At 53.7% G+C, this 15,504-nt stretch overlaps 1 protein-coding gene across 1 annotated transcript in view; it reads left to right on the forward strand.

The window, feature by feature from the left end:
- The first annotated feature begins 330 nt into the window (after positions 1-330).
- Positions 331-15,504, forward strand: part of MUC17 (mucin 17, cell surface associated) — a 28,223-nt gene continuing 13,049 nt past the window's right edge. The window contains exons 1-4 of the mRNA XM_036998724.2: positions 331-439; positions 6,518-6,619; positions 7,065-13,777; positions 13,898-14,126. Coding sequence (XP_036854619.2) covers positions 358-439; positions 6,518-6,619; positions 7,065-13,777; positions 13,898-14,126 — 7,126 coding nt within the window. The 5' untranslated portion in view covers positions 331-357. The remainder of the gene's footprint in view (positions 440-6,517; positions 6,620-7,064; positions 13,778-13,897; positions 14,127-15,504) is intronic.

Genomic DNA, 15,504 nt, shown 5'->3' on the forward strand with positions numbered 1-15,504 from the left:
GTTCAGGCCCAGCCTCCCTCCCGCCATCCCACCCTTCTCCAGGCGTCTCCCCAGTTCTCCCAGGCTGCTTCAGGCCCCAGCACCTGCCCCTCTCCTGGGGGGACAGATCTGATGGCCTGGGTGCCTCTGTGCTGCCTGGCCAGGGAGGGGCTCCCCTCCCTCTGCCCTTTGGCCTGGAATAGGCTCCACATCCCCAGTCATGATTGAAACTCCCAGGCTGACTCAGGTTCAGGCTGGCCCCCAGACCTCAGGATCAAAGTGCTCTGGAGCCCATTTATTTCTGGGGTTCCCTGGCTAATGTTTATTCTGTTCATTCCTGCGAGGGTGAAGGGCTGGCCTGCTGCCCTCAGAGCTCTGATGTCGAGACTGGTAGCAGTGACACTCTGCCTGCTGCCCCTCGCCCTCCAGCTCCCGCCCCTTGAGAGTGCCGCTGGGCAGGGTGAGTGCCCCCCATCCCACTGCCCACTCAGCCCCAGCAGCTCCTGGATCAACCCACACCCCGGGAAGGACTGCCTCTGGGAAGCACAGGCGGGGGTCCTGCCCGCCTGGAGCTCAGCCTCATGCCCCTCACCTTCTCCCTTTCTCTTCGCCGTGAGATTTGGGAGACGAGCTGGCATTTTGGAGCACCTGCAAGTTAGCTTTTCTGAACCTGTTTCCCCTCCAGAAGGAGAGTGAGACAGAAGCCCCCGGGTACAATCCCTGGCACATGACAGCTGCTCAGTTGATGTTAGGGTCTGTACTTAACCGGTGGATGTGCCCCTCGAGTCCCTCCTCTCTCTTATCCCTACACCAAAGGCTGGGGTCTTCCTTACATAGCAAGAGACAAACACCTTCACTCCATGCTCTGACTCCTGTCCTGGCCATTTCTGCATCACAACACCCCTGCCTTGGGCTCCGAGGCTGTCACATCCCAGAACCAGGAGAGCGCCCACTGCTGCAGCTGAACAGGCACAAGATGGGGCTTCGGGAGCTCCGGGTTCTATGGCTACTATGAAATAGCTGTTTGCTGTAGGGCAACTCTGTTCATCTCTGGTCTGTTTATTCCCCTAAAGGAAGGACCTCTAGGGTTCCTCCCAGTGCAGCTGCTCTGGGCTCTGTGGCTGTGGGGACCAGGCTCAGGCCAGCAGAGAGTGGCAGTGGGTCCTGGACCCTCTGCCCCTCGCTTGTCCCCAGAGAAGAGGGAGGGGGAGAAAGGCGGAAACCAAAGTGCTGGCCTCCTGCTACCTTAAGCAGGAGTGGGGTGGCCTGGGTGCAGGGGATGGGGCTTGGAGGCAGACATGGGGGGCTCATGCAGGGCCCGGTAGATGTCATTCAAACTGCTGTGTCCTGGACTTTGTTCTGCCCTGAGCTCACAATGCAAGGAGCAGTGGGGCTCGGCCCCCTGGTCCCAGACCCTGGCCAACTCTTCTCCCAGGTGGAAATGGGTGGCAGAAGGGAAGGAAGTACACTTGGCCACAGTGCTGGGGGCTGGGCCTCCTTGGCCCGAACCCACCCATGGGAGGCAGGGCCTTCTCTGGGGGCCAACATAAGGGCTGACTGGGCAAATGCAGAGGATGGGGACAGGGAGGCTGGGGCAGGGAGGCAGTGGTCTGGCTTCCTCTAAAGGGCTGGCTCTTGGACCTGAACATGGTTATCACTTGGCACGGACTCTGCTGTGACGTCACCTGGAGCTACTGTCTTACTAGGAGCAATGGCAGCCTCTTCCTGGGACTTCGTATGCCTCCCAGACTCTGAGTCACTGACAGCTGATGGTGGCATTTCAGGCGTGATGATGAGTTTCTGCCCGAGAAGACATTTCCGGCTCCCTCTCACCCCGCCACCCCTGGCCCTGCCCCCTCCTTCCTTTCTCCCTGAGTCTCCCTTCCCTCTCCCTCTCTCCCTTTCTTTTCTCCCCACTCTTGGCCTCCTCCCGCATTCTGCACGCTGTGGCTCATTGTGTCTCCAGCCTCAGTCTCCCCCTCTGTGAAATGGGGCCTTTCAGATCCCTCCTGCTCTCTGGCTTCTGGGGTCCCCTTTCTGGGCCTGGCCTTGGCTGGTCTGTAGAGTCCTGGCCAGCTTTCATGTGGCATCTGACTCTCTCATGTTCCCTCTCTGGGGAACTGAAGCCACGTCCCTCCCAGGCTACTGGGCTGGAGATGCCAGCATGGGGTTGGGGTGGCCTTGAGGAAATGCCTAGAGGCTCCACCTGGCTCTTCCCAGCACATACAGCCTCTCACCTGTGCTCTGGCCCCTCCTTCCAGCACGCCCTGGTTATATTGCCTATCAACACAACACAATGTCCCATCGGCTCAGCCCAGCCCTGTCCAGCCTTGGCAAATGCCTCTGACCTCCCACACCCAGCACTAATGAGCTCAGGCCTGGGTGCTCAGTCATCTCACTATGGGCACTTCTTGCCTCCCTGTTCCCCAGTCTGGGGCCATTTCACCAGCCCTGTTTTTCCACCACCATCCTACTCCTACCCTCCCAAGAGAGTCTAAGGAACATACGCTCAAGTGCCTACCTGGGCCCCCTCATAGTTCTGGAGGTACAGAGTCCAAAACCATGGGGTCAGCAGGGCCGTGCCCCCTCTGCCCTCTCGGTGCTGGCTTCCCATGGTTTGCTGGCAATCTCGGCATTCCTTGCCTTGTAGACTCATCGCCCCGATCTCCGTCTTCATGTTCACACAGCATTCTCCTTGTGCCAGTCTCTGTGTACAAACTTCCCTTTATTCTAAGGACACCAGTCCTATTTGATCAGGGCTTCCTCTGCTCCAGCATGAGCTCATCTGGACTAGTCACATCTGCAATGACTCTATTTCCCAATGTCACATTCTGTGGTCCTGGAGCTTAGGACTTTACCATATCAATTGTAGGAGGGGGACACTATGAAATGGTGGGAGTGGGGAGGGGGAAGGGGTTAGAGCCTAGGTGTGTTTTGAAGCAATTCTTCTAGCTGTGGAGTGCAGAACTGATGGGCGTGGAGGCCTGGTAGGCAGCAGAGGGATGGGGCGGGGGCCGTGGCAGCAACGTCAGTGAGAACAGAGGACAACACCGACCTGGTGGTTCCTGGAGAAACGGAAAGAAGCAGACATGTTGCAGATATGCTCTGCAGGAAGCACCAGCTTGCCTGGCTGTTGGAGTTCACAGGGGAGGTGAGAGGAAAGAGAATTAAGATGCCTTCTGAGGTCCTGGCTCCACCACTGGTAGAAGTCTGCCTCTGAGCAGTATCTAGCCAAGCAATCTGAAGTTCTGATTTGGATAAGTCTGGGGTGACCAATTAACATTACCTGACAAGGTCAAGTTGAAAATGGGAACCAGTCTGCCCTTGACAGGGGAGGCCAGAGCAATGGGCGGGCACATAGGGAAGTTGCCAGGATGTAGATGGTGTGAAAGCCATGAACTCAGCCTTCAAAGGAGACTGGGCAGAGAAGGAAGGGGCACCCAGGGCAGAGCCCCAGGCAGGCCTGCCACAAAGGAAGCCTAGACAGAACGGCCCTGCCGGAAGTGAAGGGAAGACGGTCTTCTAGTCTTCTGAGAAGGAGAGGACATGGGCTACAAAGAGGTGCTCACTTTACCCCCCTCAGTTCTCTGGTGGTGCTGTAATAAGCACCATCAATGGGGCAACCCAAACAACAGACACTGTGGTCTTACAGTTCTGGAGACCAGCAGCCTGAAATCAAGGTGTCCGCAGGGCCACGTTCCATCTGATATCTCCAGGGGAGATTCCTTCCTTACCTTTTCTACCTTCTGGTGTTTGCTGACTAACCTTGGGGGCTGGCTGGAGAAGGCTTTGCTCTGGTCACATGACCATTTCATTGTCTTCCCTCTCTGTGTCCCAATTTCCTCCTTTCTTAAGAGGACACAAGTCATAATGGATTGGGGCTCTCCTAATGACCTCATCTCAACTTGACTACCTCTGGAAAGACCCTATCTCCAAGCGAAGTCACATTCCACGGTGGTGGGGGTTAGGATTTCAACAGATCTTCTTTTTTTTAAAATTATTACTATGCATACTTATTTCCCTGCTTGTTTTTTCTTAAGAAAGTATCATTGATATACAACCTTATGATGGTTTCCCATACACAGCATTGTGGCTCAACATTCACTTGTATTATCAACTCCTCATCCCCTCCAGTGTCCATCAACATAGTAAGATGTTACAGAGTCATTAACTGTATTCTCCATGCTATACTACTGTCCCTGTGATCAACCTATATTGTGATTGTGAATTACAGTGCCCCTTAATCCCCTTCTCCCTCCCCTGCTCCCCCTCCCCTTTGGTAACCACTAGTCCCTTCTCAGTGCCTATGAGTCTACTGCTGTTTTGTTCTTTCTGTTTTGCTTTGTTTTTATACTTCACAAATAAGTGAAATAATTTGGTATTTGTCTTTCACTGCCTTGCTTCTTTCACTGAGCATAATACCCTCTAGATCCACCCATGTTGTTGCAAATGGCAGGATTTCTTTTTCTTTTTATGGCTGAATAATATTCTATTGTGTATATGTACCACATCTTCTTTTATCTACTGATGGACACTTAGGTTGCTTCCATACCTTGGCTATTGTAAACAGTGCTACGATAAACATGAGGTGCATATGTCCTTTCGAATCAGGGATCTTGTTTTCTTCAGGTAAATTCCTAGCAGTGGAATTACTGAGTCAAATCGTATTTCTATTTTTAGTTTTTTGAGGAACCTCCAGATTGCTTTCCACAATGGTTAAACCAATTTACATTCCCACCAGCAGTGTAGGAGGGTTCCCCTTTCTCCGCATCCTCGCCAGCATTTGTTGTTTCTTGTCTTTTGAATGGTGGCCATCCTAACTGGTGTGAGGTGATATCTCATTGTGGTTTTAATTTGTATTTTGCTGCTGATTAGTGATGCGGAGCATCTTTTCATGTGCTTGTTGGCCATCTGAATTTCTTCTTTAGAGAAGTGTCTGTTTAGGTCCTCCACCCATTTTTTTAAATGGGTTATTTGTTTTTTGGGTGTTGAGGAGTATGAGTTCTTTATATATTTTGGATGCTAACCCCTTATTGGATGAATCATGTATGAATATATTCTCCCATACTATAGGGTGTCTTTTTGTTCTGCTGATGGTAGCATTTTAGCTTGATGTAGTCCCACTTGTTCATTTTTTATTTTGTTTGCCTTGCCTGAGGAGATATGTTCAGGAAAAAGTTTTTCATTTTTATATTCAAGAAATTTTTTTTGTTGCTATCATTAATTTTGCTATTCACAATTACATGAACAACATTGTGGTTACTAGACTCCCCCTATTATCAAGTCCCCCCAACATACCCCATTACAGTCACTGTCCATCAGCGTAGTAAGATGCTATAGAATCACTACTTGTCTTTATACTGCCTTCCCTGTGTCTCCCCCTACATTATACGTGCTAATTGTGATGCCCCCTTTTCCCCCTTATCCCTCCCTTCCCACCCATTATTCAAGAAATTTTTGCCCTATGTTTTCTTCTAAGAGTTTTATGGTTTCATAACGTACATTCAAGTCTGATCCATTTCGAGTTTACTTTTGTGTATAGAGTTAGACAATAATCCAGGTTCTTTCTCTTGCATCAACATATCTTTTGGGTGGAGACAGAATTTAGTCCATTACAACTGCCAGGAATCTAAAAACCACACAGCATACTGGTTGCAAAGGGCGTGAGGAACAGGCGCTGCTGTGGGCGTGGGGGGGGGGGGCGTGTGATCCGAGAGACTTGACAATGCAAAGTGCTCCTGCTCTTTCACCCGGCAATGCCCAGCATCAGGAATTTGCCCTATGGATGCACATACATACCCATACAAAAGTCATGTGAGGATATCTATGTTCACTCTAGGATAAGGACACACCCTGCCTGTATTGGTTCTACTCCTGCTGTGACCAAGTGCCACAAACTTAGTCACTTAAATGAACACCCTGTGATTATCTCACAGTTTCATCGGTCAGAAGTGGGGGCGCTAATGTGGGTCAGTTGGGTTCTCTGCTCAGGATACCGTCAGGCTGGACTCCAGGGTTTTGTTTTGCTCATGTAACTATACAAGGCAGGTGTTCATGTTTGCAGGTAGCTTCCCTTCGTGTGCTGACTCAGGGATCTGCGCTATTTCCAGAGGCTCTGCTGTTCTTGTGCACCTCACCAGCTGCCTCTGACTGGCAGAGGAATCAGGACGACAAGGGAGGTTTTACGGGCCAGGCCTGGAAGCGGCATCCCTCACTTGTGCTCATATTCCATTGGAAACACTTCCTGAACTCTGACTCCTGAATTGGGCAGGAGCACCCTTTCCCCCACCAGCACAATTACACATTGCCCCTCCCTCCCAAGACTGTACCCCCAATCTCCATCTTCTTGCTTCACCTCTACTTGGACTATGGTTTCCTGCCTCATTTCTAGGCTCTGAAGCAGGCAAGGTGATCGAGCTGCCAGGACCTGACCCAGAGGAGAGCAGGGGAAGTCACACAGGTTTGGAGAGAGTGAAGGACAGCCAGAATGAGAAGGAGAGTTACCAATCCAGACACTAACTTCCTTTCGCTCTTTCAGGCCTCAGTGAGGACAGGGCTGTTTGGGATGGAGGAGGGCGTGTTACTCAAGAGGATGCCTGGGGCCCCGAGTACCGGGAGCTATGGCAGAACTATACAACAGGTAAGACACTGCGGCCCTGAGGTACTGGAATGGGGCATCTCGGTGCAAATGCACTGCAACAATGCTCTGCAGGCCAGCAAGGGCTCAGGACTCACAGTCCATCACTGCTCAGCTTCCACAGCCTTAACAATATTATTCACAACTGGAAAAGAACCAGTCAGGGTCCTGAGAGGGGGTTCAAGACCACCTAACAGCCTAGAAAGAGGGTATGAGAGACAAATAAAGGACATAAATTTTGTAGGGTCAATACAGACAGTGGATTGTGATCTCAGAATTTACTGAAAATGGCTTTATTTACAGCCCACCTAAAATAACTATACCTGACATTACCCTGGAAACTCCTACAGTAAATATATTTTTAGATGGTAATATGAAAGTGGTACACAGATATTGGCAGAGAATAAAATTCTCAGTAATAGTGACACCATTGTGGCAATTTCCGCAGATAAAAGCACAGAACAATTATCTTCATCTGAAAGAAATGCCACTGTGAAACTTTTCAAGAACTCCAGTCCAGGAACAACCAAGACACACAGCACTGTGACAACTTCTCCAAAGCAGAGCACAAACACCTCAGCATCCACACAGAGAACCAGCACGATCACATCTTCCAAAGGGGACAGTGCAACAACATCACCACCCACCGAGAGCACCAGCACAGTGTCACCTTCCACAGGGGACAGTGCAACATCACCACCCACCGAGAGCACCAGCACAGTGTCACCTTCCACAGGGGACAGTGCAACAACATCACCACCCACCGAGAGCACCAGCACAGTGTCACCTTCCACAGGGAACAGTGCAACAACATCACCACCCACCGAGAGCACCAGCACAGTGTCACCTTCCTCAGGGGACAGTGCAACAACATCACCACCCACCGAGAGCACCAGCACAGTGTCACCTTCCACAGGGGACAGTGCAACAACATCACCAGCCACCGAGAGCACCAGCACAGTGTCACCTTCCTCAGGGGACAGTAAAACAACATCACCACCCACCGAGAGCTCCAGCACCGTCACACCTTCCCCAGGGGACAGTGCAACAACATCACCACCCACCGAGAGCACCAGCACCGTCACACCTTCCGCAGGGGACAGTACAACAACATCATCACCCACCGAGAGCACCAGCACCGTCACACCTTCCACAGGGGACAGAGCAACAACATCACCACCCACCGAGAGCACCAGCACAGTGTCACCTTCCCCAGGGGACAGTGCAACAACATCACCACCCACCAAGAGCACCAGCACAGTGTCACCTTCCACAGGGGACAGTGCAACAACATCACCACCCACCGAGAGCACCAGCACAGTGTCACCTTCCACAGGGGACAGTGCAACAACATCACCACCCACCGAGAGCACCAGCACAGTGTCACCTTCCACAGGGGACAGTGCAACAACATCACCACCCACCGAGAGCACCAGCACAGTGTCACATTCCACAGGGGACAGTGCAACAACATCACCACCCACCGAGATCACCAGCACAGTGTCACCTTCCCCAGGGAACAGTACAACAACATCACCACCCACCGAGAGCACCAGCACCATCACACCTTCCACAGGGGACAGTGCAACAACATCACCACCCACCGAGAGCACCAGCACAGTGTCACCTTCTTCAGGAGACAGTGCAACAACATCACCACCCACCGAGAGCACCAGCACAGTGTCACCTTCCACAGGGGACAGTGCAACAACATCACCACCCACCGAGAGCACCAGCACAGTGTCACCTTCCCCAGGGGACAGTGCAACAACATCACCACCCACCGAGAGCACCAGCACAGTGTCACCTTCCTCAGGGGACAGTGCAACAACATCACCACCCACCGAGAGCACCAGCACAGTGTCACCTTCCTCAGGGGACAGTAAAACAACATCACCACCCACCGAGAGCTCCAGCACTGTCACACCTTCCCCAGGGGACAGTGCAACAACATCACCACGCACCGAGAGCACCAGCACCGTCACACCTTCCCCAGGGGACAGTACAACAACATCATCACCCACCGAGAGCACCAGCACAGTGTCACCTTCCCCAGGGGACAGTGCAACAACATCACCACCCACCGAGAGCACCAGCACAGTGTCACCTTCCTCAGGGGACAGTGCAACAACATCACCACCCACCGAGAGCACCAGCACAGTGTCACCTTCCACAGGGGACAGTGCAACAACATCACCACCCACCGAGAGCACCAGCACAGTGTCACCTTCCACAGGGGACAGTGCAACAACATCACCACCCACCGAGAGCACCAGCATCATCACACCTTCCACAGGGGACAGTGCAACAACATCACCACCCACCGAGAGCACCAGCACAGTGTCACCTTCCTCAGGGGACAGTAAAACAACATCACCACCCACCGAGAGCTCCAGCACCGTCACACCTTCCCCAGGGGACAGTGCAACAACATCACCACCCACCGAGAGCACCAGCACCGTCACACCTTCCCCAGGGGACAGTACAACAACATCATCACCCACCGAGAGCACCAGCACCGTCACACCTTCCACAGGGGACAGTGCAACAACATCACCACCCACCGAGAGCACCAGCACAGTGTCACCTTCCCCAGGGGACAGTGCAACAACATCACCACCCACCGAGAGCACCAGCACAGTGTCACCTTCCCCAGGGGACAGTGCAACAACATCACCACCCACCGAGAGCACCAGCACAGTGTCACCTTCCACAGGGGACAGTGCAACAACATCACCACCCACCGAGAGCACCAGCACAGTGTCACCTTCCACAGGGGACAGTGCAACAACATCACCACCCACCGAGAGCACCAGCACAGTGTCACCTTCCACAGGGGACAGTGCAACAACATCACCACCCACCGAGAGCACCAGTACCGTCACACCTTCCCCAGGGAACAGTATAACAACATCACCACCCACCGAGAGCACCAGCACCATCACACCTTCCACAGGGGACAGTGCAACAACATCACCACCCACCGAGAGCACCAGCACAGTGTCACCTTCCTCAGGGGACAGTAAAACAACATCACCACCCACCGAGAGCACCAGCACAGTGTCACCTTCCACAGGGGACAGTGCAACAACATCACCACCCACCGAGAGCACCAGCACAGTGTCACCTTCCTCAGGGGACAGTGCAACAACATCACCACCCACCGAGAGCACCAGCACCGTCACACCTTCCCCAGGGGACAGTGCAACAACATCATCACCCACCGAGAGCACCAGCACCATCACACCTTCCACAGGGGACAGTGCAACAACATCACCACCCACCGAGAGCTCCAGCACCATCACACCTTCCCCAGGGGACAGTGCAACAACATCACCACCCACCGAGAGCACCAGCACCGTCACACCTTCCCCAGGGGACAGGACAACAACATCATCACCCACCGAGAGCACCAGCACCGTCACACCTTCCCCAGGGGACAGTGCAACAACATCACCACCCACCGAGAGCACCAGCACAGTGTCACCTTCCCCAGGGGACAGTGCAACAACATCACCACCCACCGAGAGCACCAGCACAGTGTCACCTTCCCCAGGGGACAGTACAACATCACCACCCACCGAGAGCACCAGCACCGTCACACCTCCCACAGGGGACAGTGCAACAACATCACCACCCACCGGGAGCACCAGCACCATCACACCTTCTACAGGGGACAGCGCAACAACATCATCAACCATCAAGAGCACCAGCACCGTCACACCTTCCCCAGGCGACAGTGCAACAACATCACCACCCACCGAGAGCACCAGCACCGTCACACCTTCCACAGGGGACAGTGCAACAACATCACCACCCACCGAGAGCACCAGCACTGTCACACCTCCCCCAGGGGACAGCGCAACAACATCATCAACCATCAAGAGCACCAGCACCGTCACACCTTCCCCAGGGGACAGTGCAACAACATCACCACCCACCGAGAGCACCAGCACCGTCACACCTTCCCCAGGGGACAGTGCAACAACATCACCGCCCACCGAGAGCACCAGCACCGTCACACCTCCCACAGGTGACAGCACAACCCCACCACCCACCGAGAGCACCAGCACCGTCACACCTTCCCCAGGGGACACTGCAACAACCCCACCATCCACCGAGAGCATCAGCACCGTCACACCTTCCCCAGGGGACAGGGCAACAACATCACCACCCACCGAGAGCACCAACACCGTCACACCTACCCCAGGGGACAGTACAACAACATCACCGCCCACCGAGAGCACCAGCACCGTCACACCTTCCCCAGGGGACAGTGCAACAACATCACCACCCACCGAGAGCACCAGCACCGTCACACCTTCCCCAGGGGACAGTGCAACAACATCATCAACCATCAAGAGCACCAGCACCGTCACACCTTCCCCAGGGGACAGTGCAACAACATCACCACCCACCGAGAGCACCAGCACCGTCACACCTTACCCAGGCGACAGTGCAACAACATCACCACCCACCGAGAGCACCAGCACCGTCACACCTTCCCCAGGCGACAGTGCAACAACATCACCACCCACCGAGAGCACCAGCACCGTCACACCTTCCCCAGGCGACAGTGAAACAACATCACCACCCACCGAGAGCACCAGCACCGTCACACCTTCCACAGGGGACAGTGCAACAACATCACCACCCACCGAGAGCACCAGCACTGTCACACCTCCCCCAGGGGACAGCGCAACAACATCATCAACCATCAAGAGCACCAGCACCGTCACACCTTCCACAGGGGACAGTGCAACAACATCACCACCCACCGAGAGCACCAGCACCGTCACACCTCCCACAGGTGACAGCACAACCCCACCACCCACCGAGAGCACCAGCACCGTCACACCTTCCTCAGGGGACAGTGCAACAACATCACCACCCACCGAGAGCACTAGCACTGTCACACCTCCCACAGGTGACAGCACAACCCCACCACCCACCGAGAGCACCAGCAACGTCACACCTTCCCCAGGGGACAGTGCAACAACATCACCGCCCACCGAGAGCACCAGCACCGTCACACCTTCCCCAGGGGACAGTGCAACAACATCACCACCCACCGAGAGCACCAGCTCCGTCACACCTTCCCCAGGGGACAGTGCAACAACATCACCACCCACCGAGAGCACCAGCACCGTCACACCTTCCACAGGGGACAGTGCAACAACATCACCACCCACCGAGAGCACCAGCACCGTCACACCTTCCCCAGGGGACAGTGCAACAACATCATCAACCATCAAGAGCACCAGCACCGTCACACCTCCCACAGGTGACAGTACAACCCCACCACCCACCGAGAGCACCAGCACCGTCACACCTTCCCCAGGGGACAGTGCAACATCACCATCCACCGAGAGCACCAGCACCATCACACCTCCCACAGGGGACAGTACAACATCACCACCCACCGAGAGCACAAGCACCGTCACACCTTCCCCAGGGGTCAGTGCAACAACCTCACCACCCATCGAGAGCACCAGCACAGTCACACCTTCCCCAGGGGACAGTACAACGACATCACCACCCACCAAGAGCACCAGCACCATCACACCTTCCCCAGGGGACAGTACAACAACATCACCACCCACCGAGAGCACCAGCACAGTCACACCTTCCCCAGGGGACAGTACAACAACATCACCACCCACCGAGAGCACCAGCACCGTCACACCTCCCACAGGTGACAGTACAACCTCACCACCCACCGAGAGCACCAGCACCGTCACACCTTCCCCAGGGGACAGTGCAACATCACCATCCACCGAGAGCACCAGCACCGTCACACCTCCCACAGGGGACAGTACAACATCACCACCCACTGAGAGCACAAGCACCGTCACACCTTCCCCAGGGGTCAGTGCAACAACCTCACCACCCACCAAGAGCACCAGCACCATCACACCTTCCCCAGGGGACAGTGCAACAACATCACCACCCACCGAGAGCACCAGCACCGTCACACCTTCCCCAGGGGACAGTACAACGACATCACCACCCACCGGGAGCACCAGCACCGTCACACCTCCCACAGGTGACAGTACAACCCCACCACCCACCGAGAGCACCAGCACCGTCACACCTTCCCCAGGGGACAGTGCAACATCACCATCCACCGAGAGCACCAGCACCGTCACACCTCCCACAGGGGACAGTACAACATCACCACCCACCGAGAGCACAAGCACCGTCACACCTTCCCCAGGGGTCAGTGCAACAACCTCACCACCCATCGAGAGCACCAGCACAGTCACACCTTCCCCAGGGGACAGTGCAACAACATCACCACCCACCGAGAGCACCAGCACCGTCACACCTTCCCCAGGGGACAGTACAACGACATCACCACCCACCGGGAGCACCAGCACCGTCACACCTCCCACAGGTGACAGTACAACCTCACCACCCACCGAGAGCACCAGCACCGTCACACCTTCCCCAGGGGACAGTGCAACAACATCACCACCCACCGAGAGCACCAGCACCGTCACACCTCCCACAGGGGACAGTACAACCCCACCACCCACCGAGAGCACCAGCACCGTCACACCTTCCCCAGGGGACAGTGCAACATCACCATCCACCGAGAGCACCAGCACCGTCACACCTCCCACAGGGGACAGTACCACATCACCACCCACCGAGAGCACAAGCACCGTCACACCTTCCCCAGGGGTCAGTGCAACAACCTCACCACCCATCGAGAGCACCAGCACAGTCACACCTTCCCCAGGGGACAGTGCAACAACATCACCACCCACCGGGAGCACCAGCACCGTCACACCTTCCCCAGGGGACAGTGCAACAACATCACCACCCACCGGGAGCACCAGCACCGTCACACCTTCCACAGGGGACAGTGCAACAACATCACCACCCACTGAGAGCTCCAGCACCGTCACAGCTCCCACAGGGGACAGTACAACCTCACCACCCACCGAGAGCACCAGCACCGTCACACCTTCCCCAGGGCACAGTGCAACAACATCACCACCCACCGAGAGCACCAGCACCGTCACACCTTCCCCAGGGGACAGTGCAACAACATCACCATTTACTCCTGGCAGCACCACTGTGATAACTACAAGGACTACTGTGTCTTCATCAGTTTCTAGGGACAACACCACATCTGTGACAATTTCCACTGAGGTGAGTGCATCTACTACCATTCTTACTGAGACCACCACCTGTGTGACGACTTCTGCCACAGCAACTGCATCTCTGAGTCCTCCTGTTGAGAGCAGCACCCTTGTTACCACTTCCTTGCAGGCTAGCACATCTTCAGCCACCTACAGTGATTTCACCCGCTCCGTGACAACTTCTACAGAAACTTCTGCAGAGTCGACCTCTCTGAGTGTCACCACCACACCTGTGTCCACCCTGAGTCCCAGCACGCAGAGCACTGCCTCCCAAACAGCACCCCCTGTCTCCACCAGCAAGACTACGTCCACACAGAGCACCCCCACCTCAACTTCCAGTGCCTCACCATCTACACCAAGTAAGAAATTTCTTGAAGTCTCCTTTTTGAAGGTCACATTTCTTTCCAATCCCCTGTTTGTGTTCATCTCTTTGCACTTGTGCTCATCACCCACTTCCTTTGTTCTTCCTTGTTTTCCATTAGAGAAAACCTTCAGCCCTGTACCTGATCACTTTCTTCTGTCCCCCATCTGTGTTTCTTGCACAAATCCCACTCTTGCACAACACGTTTCCCCCACTTTGCCTGGACCCCTTCGATGCCCAGGAAAGTGTGCACACATCCCCTTTCCTCCCTGTTGTACTCTGCGGTCTCTGATCCATTGCATCTTACAGACTATGCTTCTGTTAGCTTCATAGCTTTCATTTGCATTTTATAGCTTTTCAGTGTTTTTTGTCATGGATTTCTCTCATGCTTAAGTGCAAAGATTTTTCTTATTATTGAGGAGGAGGAGGAGGATTTCGCCAACAGTATTCACGTGCACCCTTGGCCACTATTTCCTGGCCACCGTTCACTCCTTTTTTGTTTATCCTCTGAGCATCCACCATAGAAGCAAGAGAAGGTCCATTTGTATCATCTCGGAACTGTACCTCCACGTCCTTAAATGTTTCTCTGTCCTTAGGTCCCCCTCCCTTCTTCTCTCTGTCTCTAGAGCTTTCACTCAGCTTTCTTCATCCTGGGTAGGATAAGAACTGTCCCACCCATACGTACTGTTACAACACTGTTATGACAGGCACACGTCGGAGATAACGTGGGGTTAGTCCCAGACCACCACAATAAAGTCAGTCAAATCAATTTTTTGGTCTCCCAGTGCATATAAAAGCTCTGCTTACACTACACTGTAGTCTGTTAAGTGTGCAATAGCATTATGTCTAAAAAAACAATGCACATACCTTAATTAAAAATACTACATTGCAAAAAATTGCTAAAAACCATCACCTGAGAGCTCAGGAAGTCATAATCGCTGATGACAGATCATTGTAACACATATAATAATAATGAAAAATTTGAAATATTGCAAGAATTAACCAAATGTGACACAGAGACACAAAGTGAGCAAATGCTGTTGGAAAAACGGCACCAACAGATGTGCTCTACGCAGGGTGGCCACAGACCTCCAATCCATAAAACACACAACATCTGCAAAGTGCAATTGAGTGAAGTGCACTAAAATGAGGTGCGCCTGTGTTTTGTATGTAATACAAAATATATATTATATTATACACCATCACATCTGTGAATATTATTTTCAGACTGAGAAAAGGTATTTGGCAGGTATTCAAGAAAATACAGTAGATAAAATATGTGACAACATACACTGATTTAGAGGAATTGCAGATAACCTCACACGTACATGATCTATCTGCTCCTGCCCAGGGCACTGCTCAATCCTGTGATGAAT

Source organism: Manis javanica, chromosome 10, assembly GCF_040802235.1.
Source record: "Manis javanica isolate MJ-LG chromosome 10, MJ_LKY, whole genome shotgun sequence".
In the NCBI taxonomy this organism is placed as follows: domain Eukaryota; kingdom Metazoa; phylum Chordata; class Mammalia; order Pholidota; family Manidae; genus Manis; species Manis javanica.